Source organism: Perognathus longimembris, chromosome 25 (assembly GCF_023159225.1).
Source record: "Perognathus longimembris pacificus isolate PPM17 chromosome 25, ASM2315922v1, whole genome shotgun sequence".
Taxonomy (NCBI): Eukaryota; Metazoa; Chordata; class Mammalia; order Rodentia; family Heteromyidae; genus Perognathus; species Perognathus longimembris.
This window is the reverse complement of record NC_063185.1, coordinates 7,289,576-7,300,629: the sequence shown is the minus strand read 5'-3', so window position 1 is coordinate 7,300,629 and position 11,054 is coordinate 7,289,576. Positions and strand designations below refer to the sequence as shown.

The window sequence follows — 11,054 nt, the reverse complement described above, 5'->3', positions numbered from 1 at the left end:
GAAAGGGATGGCATGGTCTAAAAAGAACTGTATTCACACAGGGCACCTGTAATCTTAGCTACTCGGGGGCTGAGATCTGAGGTTTGCAGTTCGAAGACATCCTGGGGAGAAAAGTCTCCATCTTCCTAGCTCCCATTTTCCTCCCACAAACAAGACAACAATCAGCTAGTGTTAGTGGCATTTCTCAGTGTAGTGAGGGCAATAGAAGTAGCACCTTGCTAGGCAAACCCTGATGAGCCTGTGCGTGCTTAGGTTTGGCCCTTGGAACAGCTCTGTAGAAAAGCAGAATTCTCCACAATAGTCTTTAAGTAGCTAAAGAAATAAACAAGTTTTGTCCACAGGTGCTACACTATGTCATTTTAAATATTCTGTTTTTATTAAAAGCTATCACGTATGCAAAGAGATAGTATGACACCTAGAGAAAAAGGTGGCTGTTGTGCCAGATTCCAGTCTTACTGGAGAATGTACTAAAAAAATAGTGATGACAACATACAGAAAGTACAGTCTGTGTTGGATAATGTGTCCAGTGCTAGAGGTAGGGAAAATGGTGAGGGTGACTGAGTAAAAAAATGTACACATAAAAAGTATAGAGCCAATATTCCGCTTATAATGGTGAAACCACATGTATTTATATCCTAAGATCAGCAACACAATGAATATATCTACTCTCAGCACTTTTAAGTTGCACTGTACTGGTGTTGCTAGCACGGTCAATTTGACAATTGAAACATAAGTATGTAGATAGGAAGGAGTATAATTATCCTTATGTGCAGATAACATTATCTTTGTATTTGTGCTGTCCTGGGGCTTGAACTCGGGGACTCTGTGCTGTTTCTGAGCTTTTTCACTCAAGGCTAAAGCTCTACCACTTGAACTGCACCTTCACTTTTGGCTTTTTTTTTAAATGGTTAATTGGAAATAAGGGTCTCATGACTTCCCTGCCCAGATTAGCTTCCAGCTGCAATCCTCAGAAATCAACCTCCTGAGTAGCTACGATTACAGTCAGCTATGTATTTATTTTTTTGGTGCTGTTCATAGGCCTTGAAATCAGGGTGTAGTCCCAGCAAGGACTTGTTCTTGTTCTCCTCCTCCTCCTCCTCCTCCTCCTCCTCCTCCTCCTCCTCCTCCTCCTCTTTATCCTCCTCCTGTCCTCTTCTTGTTCTTTTTGTGTTGGTCATTGGGCTTGAACTTACGACCGGGTTAATGTCCCGGAGTTTTTGCTGCAGGCTCCATTCTTTGAGCCACAGCTCAGCTTCTGGGGTTCTTTGCTTGTTTTGGGTTTCGTTGGTGGCTCATCTCCTATGAAGGTAAGGTCACTACAACAGTGCCTGAAATTGGAAGACTGGGATTCGAAAACAGCTCAGGCAGGTAAGTCCATGAGAATCATCTCCATTTAACTTCCAAAAGAGAGCAGGTAGTCGAGTGTTACCTGTAATCAAAATACTTCTGTTTCAAGGTCTGAATTCAAGACCTAGGACTGACACACACACACACACACACACACACACTCAGTAATTCCTACTGGACTTTTCTGTGTGTGTTGGATTAGAATTGAGAGCTTCAAGTTCTGTCTTTTGTGTATCTTGAGCTGCAGGGGTAAGCCACCAGCTCTCTGCTCATTTTAACAACTGTAATTGGCTAGTGCTCTACCATTTGAGCCACACCACCACTTCCAGCTTTTTCTGTGTATGTGGTGCTGAGGAATCGAACCCAGGGCTTCATGCATGCGAGGCAAGCACTCTACCACTGAGCCACATTCCCAGCCCACTCCTGTTTGTTTGTCTTGTTGTTGTTGTTGTTATAATGACAAAGGTGATGTATAGTGGAGTTACAGTTTCATTACCAGGTAATGACGGTATTTCTTTCTGCACAATTGCCTCCCAAAGTACTCCCCCTCCTTCCTAGGGTCCGTCCAGCACTGAGAATGCTGTCTTCCTTCTATGACTCTATTGCCCTGGTAACTGACTGTTTAGAAAGATGTGATCCTGACTCCTTAGCAACCAGGAGAAGGGACACATAGTTCCTGGGGTGGGATGAAACCAAGCAGACCCCTCCACTCAGTGTGCTGCCTAGCTCAGACGGGGGGTGTGGGGGGGAGGACAGGAAGGAAAGTGCCTCAAACAGTTCTGCACCATTTTTCTATTCATTTCTGACAGGTGAGAGCTGGGGGACTTATCCAGGGACTCGTCCAGGATCTCCATCTTGTCTGGGAAGGAAGGGGCCTCAGCTTGCTGCTGTCCTCCCTGGCTTGCTCCCTTGCCAATGATTTCCCACATCAGCCAATAGATGGGGACTCAGGAAACGTTGCCTGCTGCAGGTGGAGTCACTCTAACCCAAACTATCCTGATGACCACAGGAGTTCACATCTGGGCCGGAGCAAGCAGTGGTGACACTTGCTGCCCCTGTGGCCGGGAGTGTAGAGGTGGCAGTGTTGGGAGGTTTGGTAAATGGAATCACAAGCCATGTGTGGGTACATACAACACACACACACACACACACACACACACGCACGCACACACACACACACACAGAAACAAAACAAAGTCAACATGTTGCTGCTGGCAACTGACTTTTCTCCAGATTGATTGTATATTACTGAAAAAGCCTTTGCGAAAGCGAGACAGAGAAAAGTTCTAAATTTGGAGCATAATACTTGATTTGTTTTTCCTTTGCTATCTGAAAAAGTCTTTCAGCAGGGCATTGGTGGTCACAGCTGGCATCCTAGCTACTCGGGAGGCTGAGGATCACGATTTCAGGAAAGTCCCAGAGACTCTTATCTCCAATTAATCACCAGCAAACCAGAATTGGAGCTGTGGCTCAAGGTGGCAGAGTACTAGCCTTGAGAAAAAGTGCTCAGGGACATCCTCCAGGCCATGAGTTCAAGCCTCACGATTGACCAAACAACAACAAAACTTTCCTAACTTGCTGTCCTATCTGATATTCCTCTTAAATAGCTGAGCACCCTAAAAACAGTGCCACCTAAAATAGCATTACACCATCCCATCAACTTGAGTTATATTTTCTCTCAGGCTCTAGAAATCAGTTCCTGACCATTCAAGGGATAAAGGCCATGGCACTAACCACAGTCATTTATCAGACAACTGGGACAGGCAGAGAAACGTTAAGCACTTTCTTACATTATCACCTCTCTTCACAATAAAGATGAACACCACCTTCCAGCACATTGAGCCTCGGGCAGCCAATGAGGCAGCCACCAGTCTTGGAAGGCTGACATGAGCATTGACACACTACTTTAGTGAACACACAGAAAGGTACTAGTGTAGGGTTTAAATCTTCTAAGAAGTTGTCTTACCAATCAAGTTTCTAAAGTGTGCTAAGACATAGACTTCAGAGATGAACATTACAGAAATATGGGTACAAGGAAAAGTTTAGAAACATCTAGAATATTCATCAGTGAAGGATGATGACAGAGTACATAATTGCACGTATAAGTCCAATGGTGTAACTCCTTTGAACAACTAACCCTTTGAGAGAATGAAAACAAAATGGAAATATGCATGTGGGGAGCACACAAATAGAGACAGAAAAATTGAGATTAAATTATATTTATTGTGAACTATGTAAAAAAAATAGCAACTTGAGGGTAGGGGTGGGATAGAGAAAAATGGAGAACGACAGAAACTGTGCCATCAATCAAGATGCATTGTATTGACCACATCTGGAATCAAATCCCCCTTTTTGTAAGTACAACTTCTTAATAAAAAATATATGTTTTCCAAAAGAGCACTGAGCCCTGACTTCAAATTCCAGTACTGTCCCAAAATAAAATTAAATCTAGAGGCTGGGAATGTGGCTTTACAATAGAGTGTGTGCCGAGCATGCATGAAAGTTTGGGTTTGACTCATCTACACTACATAAGCAGAAAAGGCTGGAAGTGGCGCTGTGGTTCAGGTGGCAGAGTGCTAGGCTTGAGCAAAAAGAAGCTCAGGGACAGAGCCCAAGCCCTGAGTTCAAGCCCCACGACTGCCCCAACCCCCCTACCCCACCCCCTGAAAAATAAAATAAAACAAGAGAGCCCGGGGCCTTGGTAATACTTCTAATCCTAGCTGAGGAGATCTCAGGAGGCTGAGAGCTAAGGATCCAGATGGAAAGACATGCAAAGGAAGGAAAGTACATGAGACTCTTAGGTCAACTCACCAGCGACAGGTTGGAAGTGGGGGCTGGGAATGTGGCTTAGCTGTGGTTAGTCTCTCCACCGCAGAGAGGCCCGGATGCGGCACCTGCCACAGGGAGGCCGAGGGCCTGGGCCTGCAGCGCCGGGGGACCTGGAGGCGCTGGGCCGCGGTCCTCGGGTTCCTGAGATGCCGCCACGCGGGTGACCGCGGCAGCCATCTCGTGCCACGTGTGTGACCGCGGCGTCCACCTCGGGCCACGCGGGTGACCGCGGCGTCCACCTCGGGCCACGCGGGTGACTGTGCGACGTCCACCTCGGGCCTCGCGGGTGACCCGGCGTCCACCTCGCGTGCTTGGCGGCGGTCCTCGGGCCCTCGCGTCCTTGACAGCTGGTGCTCGAGGCCTAGGCGCAAGACCGCCACGGGGGCCGATGTCACCGGTACCGCCTGTGATTGGTCCATCCCTCGGTGTTGTCACGGGCCTGCCTGTGATTGGCCCATTTCCTCACCTGTCATTCCGAGGCCAGGCTGCAGTTGCAGAAGGCGGTTCCTTCCTCCCTTGTGGTGCTGAGCGATCCCGACTGAACTCCTGCGATCAGACAAAAGGCTGCACTGAAACCTGAGCGAGGTTGAAGCTTTCATTTGGGGGTGGGGGTGGGGGGAGGGAGGGAGGCTTGGGGTGGTGTCGGTTGGGGGAATTTCCATTATTCTGGAGGTTATACTGTGCTAAGCTGAGCTATTGCTGAAATGATTTAGCTAAGTTTAATTAAGATTTAATACCCACCACATTGCTTTATCTAAGTTTAAGATTACATACCTACCCTATTATTTAGCTAAGTTTAAGATTTGTTACCTGGTGTATATATCCAGATAAGTCTACTTAAGATTCACGACCCAACACATTTCCCTAGCTGTCCCATCAACAATATGGAGTTAAGTCACAGCGAATGTACCACATTCTCCTCCCAAGACGAGGAGGCCCTTACCAGCCAATACTATGTATATCACACCATTGGCTCTGGCACCTATGGGCATGTGAAGAAGGCCTGTCACCACCTCACAGACAAAGAGGTAGCAGTGAAAGTACTGCAGACAAGAGACTACCCCATACTGGTAGAAAATGAGGTGGACATTGTTAAGTCCCTGAGTCACCCCCACCTGATCAGGGTGTACCAAGTGATCCAGGGAGAGGAACACACATACTTGGTCATGGAAATGGCCACCAAGGGAAACCTACAGACCTGGATCCAAAATTCACGCTGCCTTTTTGAGAACGAAGCCAGAAAGCTTCTGCAGCAGATATTAAGTGCTGTGCAGTACTGCCATGTCAACTGGATTGCGCACCTCGACCTAAAGCCTGACAACATCCTACTGGATGAATACGGCAATGCCAAAGTCAGCGACTTTGGGTTAAGTGTAAGAGTTGCCCCAGGGCAGTTGCTCACAGAAGTCCGAGGAGCCTATGTCTTCCGTGCCCCTGAGATCTACTTGAAGAAAGCGTATGATGGCTTCAAGGTCGATGTGTGGTGTCTGGGCACAATACTTTTGTTTATGGTGACGGGACAATTCCCTTTTCAAGGGAGCAATAGCAACCAGCTACGTGAAGCAATTGTGCATGGCAGGTATGAGATACCATTTCACTTGAGTGCAAAAGGACAAAGCATCATTTCCCAGTTCTTAACTGTAAATCCAGAATACAGGCCGAATATACAACAAGTCATGGTGCACCCATGGTTGGCTCCGATTGAGGAAGGCTCCCTGTATCAGGATGAGCCACTGCCCAATCACCTAGACCCATTGGTTGTCAGCATAATGTGTGACATGGGTTACACCGAGCGTCAGATCCACGAGTCAGTAACACAGAGGACATTTGATGCCGTGATGGCCACCTACCTGCTTCTACAAAGTGACTTCAAGTCAGACAGTGTCAGCTCTGCACAATTTGAACACTTGGGTACTGGAAAATACACAACTTTCACAAACCTTTCCACCTTCCCTCTAGAGGAAAGAGAGAGTTTACCTTCCCAGATTCAATCTTCACCATTGCCATCTCAGTTTCTGTGGGCCTGGGATGAGAAGCAGAGTGGCAGAAATGCCTTCCCACCTGCCATTCCAGTCGGCTTCTTGCAGAGGAGCTCCAGTCCCACTATCCTCTCCCAGGTAGACCTGGAGCCTGCCCTCCACTGCTCCTCCACCCCCAAGAACTACGGGGAAATGGGTTTGCCTTCCCAGATTCAATCTTCACCATTGCCATCTCAGTTTCTGTGGGCCAGGGATGAGAAGCAGAGTGGCAGAACTGCCTCCCCACCTGCCATTCCCCTCTGCTTCCTGCAGCGGAGCTCCATTCCCAGTATCCTCTCCCACGTAGACCTGGAGCCTGCCCTCCACTGCTCCTCCACCCCCAAGAACTATGGGGAAATGGGTTTACCTTCCCAGATTCAATCTTCACCATTGCCATCTCAGTTTCTGTGGGCCTGGGATGAGAAGCAGGGTGGCAGAAGTGCCTCCCCACCTGCCATTCCCCTCTGCTTCCTGCAGAGGAGATCCAGTCCCATGGTCCTCTCCAAGGAAGACCTAGAGCCTGCCCACCACTGCTCCTCCAACCCAAAGAACCACGTGGAGATGGGTTTACCTTCCCAGATTCAATCTTCACCATTTCCATCTCAGTTTCTATGGGCGAGGGATGAGAAGCAGAGTGGCAGAAGTGCGTCCCCAACTGCCGTTCCCCTCTGCTTCTTGCAGAAGAGCTCCAGGCCCAGTATCCTCTCCCAGGTAGACCTGGACCCTGCCCTCCATTGCTTTTCCACCCCCCAAAACTACAGGGAGATGGGTTTACCTTGCCAGATTCAATCTTCACCATTGCCATCTCAGCTTCTGTGGGCCTGGGATGAGAAGCAGAGTGGCAGAACTGCCTCCCCACCTGCCATTCCCCTCTGCTTCTTGCAGAGGAGCTCCATTCCCAGTATCCTCTCCCAGGTAGACCTGGACCCTGCCCTCCACTCCTTCTCCACCCCCAAGAACTACGGGGAAATGGGTTTACCTTCCCAGATTCAATCATCACCAATGCCATATCAGTTTCTGTGGGCCAGGGATGAGAAGCAGAGTGGCAGAGGTGCCTCCCCACCTGCCGTTCCCCTCTGCTTCTTGCAGAGGAGCTCCAGTCGCAGTATCCTCTCCCAGGGAGACTCAGAGCCTGCCCTCCATTGCTTTTCCACCCCCCAAAACTACGGGGAGATGGGTTTACCTTGCCAGATTCAAACTTCTCCATTTCCATCTCAGTTTCTGTGGGCCTGGGATGAGAATCCGTGTGGAAGAATTGCCTCCCCACCTGCCATTCCCCTCTGCTTCTTGCAGAGGAGCTCCGGTCCCAGTATCCTCTCCCAGGTAGATCTGGACCCTGCCCTCCATTGCTTTTCCACCCCCAAAAACTATGGGGAGATGGGTTTACCTTCCCAGATTCAATCTTCACCATTGCCATCTCAGTTTCTGTGGGCCTGGGATGAGAAGCAGAGTGGCAGGCCTGCCTCCCCACCTGCCATTCCCCTCTGCTTCTTGCAGAGGAGCTCCAGTCCTAGTATCCTCTCCCAGGTAGATCTGGAGCTTGCCCTCCATTGCTTCTCCATCCCCAAGAACTACGGGGAGATGGGTTTACCTTGCCAGATTCAAACTTCTCCATTACAGTCTCAGTTTCTGTGGGCCTGGGATGAGAGGCAGAGTGGCAGAAATGCATCCCCACCTGCCATTCCCCTCTGCTTCTTGCAGAGGAGCTCCAGTCGCAGTATCCTCTCCCACGTAGACCAGGAGCCTGCACTCCATTGCTTTTCCACCGCCCAAAACTACGGGGAGATGGGCTTACCTTGCCAGATTCAATCATCACCATTGCCATTTCAGTTTCTGTGGGGGTGGGATGAGAAGCAGAGTGGCAGAAATGCCTCCCCACCTGCCATTCCCTTCTGCTTCTTGCAGAGGAGCTCCAGTCGCAGTATCCTCTCCCAGGGAGTCCCAGAGCGTGCCCTCCATTGCTTTTCCAACCCCAAACACTACGGGGAGTTGGGTTTACCTTGCCAGATTCAAACTTCTCCATTACAGTCTCAGTTTCTGTGGGCCTGGGATGAAAATCCGTGTGGAAGATTTGTCTCCCCACCTGCCATTCCCTTCTGCTTCTTGCAGAGGAGCTCCAGTCGCAGTATCCTCTCCCAGGTAGACCAGGAGCCTGCCCTCCATTGCTTCTCCACCCCCAAAAACTACGGGGAGATGGGTTTACCTTGACAGATTCAATCTTCACCATTGCCATCTCAGTTACTGTGGGCCTGGGATGAGAAGCAGAGTGGCAGAACTGCCTCCCCACCTGCCATTCCCCTCTGCTTCTTGCAGAGGAGTTCCAGTCCCAGTGTCCTCTCCAAAGGAGACCTGGAACCTGCACTCCACTGCTACTCCACCCACAAGAACCACGAGGAGATGGGTTTACCTTCCCAGATTCAATCTTCACCATTGCCATCTCAGTTTCTGTGGGGGTGGGATGAGAAGCAGAGTGGCAGAAATGCCTTCCCACCTGCCATTCCCCTCTGCTTCTTGCAGAGGAGCTCCAGTCCCAGTCTCCTCTCCAAGGAAGACATGGAGCCTGCCCTCCACTGCTCCTCCACCCCCAAGAACCACGGGGAGATGGGTTTACCTTCCCAAAATCAATCTGTGCCATTGCCATCTCAGTTTCTGTGTGCCTGGGATGAGAAGCAGAGTGACAGAAGTGCCTCCCTGCCTGCCATTCCCCTCTGCTTCTTGCAGAGGAGCTCCAGTCCCAGTCTCCTCTCCAATGAAGAGCCCAAGCCTGCCCTCCACTGCTCCTCCACCCCCAAGAACCACGGGGAGATGGGTTTACCTTTCCAGATTCAATCTATGCCATTGCCATATCAGTTTCTCTTGGCCTGGGATGAGAAGCAGAGTGGCAGAAGTGCCTCCTTGCCTGCCATTCCCCTCTATTTACTGCAGAGGTGCTCCAGTCCCATGGTCCTCTCCCAGGAAGACCTGGAGACTGCCCTCCACTGCTCCTCCACCCCCAAGAGCCAGGGGGAGATGCAGAGCTGCAAAGCCAAATCCCAATCCCTCCTCCCTGCATGGCTTGGTTATGAGAACAGCCTCTGCAGGGTTAGCAAGAGTCAGGGCTGCAAGGAGCCTGGAATGGGGCCTAGCAGATTCTCCTGGAATGAATGTCAAATGCAGCCAGAGGAGGCTGCACAGCAACTGCCCACTGTTGTGTCCCCAGCGTGCTCAGGAAACTCCCCTGGCTGCTGTTGTTTTCGGGGCAGAAACAACACATCCGAGGAAAATGTCCTTCCCTCTGGGCAGCCTCAGGATGATTACAGAGACTCTAGACCCAGGAGAGAGCAGGGAAGAACGGGGGTGTTTGGCAGGATAGTCGCTGCCCTTTGCAGACTGTGCTGCTGTGTGCTTCCCCAGGAAGAAAACATTTCCAGGGATGGCAGAGACTGAAAGACCAAAGTCACTGAGAGCCAGATGCCCTGTCATTGACTCACACAACCCCAGGCAGGGGATTTGGACCAACAGGGGCATACAAGGGAACCCGAGCTGGAGGCTCTGAACACTGCTAACCCCATAGAAGACTGCTCTGATGGTCACCAATTGTCCTGCCTGGAAACACTTGACTCATTTTCTTCCAAAAAAATAAAAAAAGTGAAAGTCCTGCAAAGACAGCAGGAACATTCATCTGAAGGAAACAACTGCGATCCCACTGCCTGTGGTTGCCTGAAAACGCTGTCGGCTCTGTATTCTCCATCCTTAGCACACTTAGGATGAACGCGCATAGTGGAGAGGTGTTGGGCCCCACTTTAAACCTAGCTAAATCACTTCATCGCTTAAGCTTCAAGTTATTTTTTAATTAATTCTAATTTTACTTATAGTGTGTATACAATTCCCTATAGCCTTCCTTTAGAAATGAACATGGTATAAATTAATTCTATAAGTGATTTTATAAGTATAATATAACCTTCCCTTCTTTAAAATGTTTTAAAAAAAATAAAAATTAAAAAAAAAAAACCACAATGAGAAACAAAGCAGCCTAGATGGCTGCTGGTGATGGGGTTGACTTGGGTGCAGCCCCTCGGGTGAGCAAGCGCCTGAGTGATTACCTCTGCTGGTGCCCACAGCCCCCTCCCGGGCCGGGTCTCTGCCCAGAGCTCAGGGAATAAGGAAGTCAGGTGGGGCCCAGCCTATGAGTTCTCCCAAGGCTGCACAGCCCCAGGGGGCAGAGCACAGAGATCCATCTCCACATAGGCTGAGAATTGTCACTTCTAAACAACTGTGCCTTCCTTCCTTCCTTCCTTCCTTTTTTGTCTGTCTTCCCTTCCTTCCGTTCCTTTCTTTTGTTTTTCCTTTCTCTTTTCTTTCTTACTTTCTTTCTTCCTGTCTTTCTTTCCATTTTTCTTTCTTTCTTTCTTTCTTTCTTTCTTTCTTTCTTTCTTTCTTTCTTTCTTTCTTGCTTGCTTGCTTGCTTGCTTCCTTGCTCACTTCTTTTTGTCTGCTCTTTCTTTCTGGTGGTTCATAGGAGATAAGAGTCCATGAGAATCCTAGGGCCCTTACACAGTGTCCAAAAATCTGAGGATTGCGATTTGAAGCCAGCCTGGGCAGGAAAGTCCATGAGACTCATCTCAATTAACTACTAATACATAGAGAGAAGTAGAGCCTAGTCTTGAGTAGAACACCACAAATTCAATCCCATCCCTGGCACACACAAAAATGTGTCTCTCTCTTTTTCTTTTATTTGTGGAAGCTCTGGGTCTTGAACTTGGGGCATGGTTACTTTGTTTCAGTTTCATTTCCCCCCCCACAAGGTTAACAGGCTCTACTTGAGTCACAGCTCAACTTCTGTCTGTATTTTTTTTTCTTTGGTGGCTAATAAATAGGATA

At 49.2% G+C, this 11,054-nt stretch overlaps 1 protein-coding gene across 1 annotated transcript; it reads left to right on the top strand.

Annotated features, from left to right (window-relative positions):
- The first annotated feature begins 5,060 nt into the window (after positions 1-5,060).
- On the top strand, positions 5,061-9,620 carry LOC125341782 (sperm motility kinase Z-like). The gene is made up of 2 exons (XM_048333874.1): positions 5,061-6,059; positions 9,588-9,620. The coding sequence occupies exons 1-2, from the start codon at positions 5,061-5,063 to the stop codon at positions 9,618-9,620; spliced, it is 1,032 nt and encodes a 343-aa protein (XP_048189831.1).
- The last annotated feature ends 1,434 nt before the right edge of the window (positions 9,621-11,054 follow it).

Coding starts and splice junctions, on each gene's coding strand:
- LOC125341782 (XM_048333874.1), top strand. CDS start 5,061: ATGGAGTTAAGTCACAGCGAATGTACCACATTCTCCTCCCAAGACGAG. Junction 6,060..9,587: donor GTGACTTCAAGTCAGACAGT/GTCAGCTCTGCA, acceptor GTGCTTCCCCAG/GAAGAAAACATTTCCAGGGA.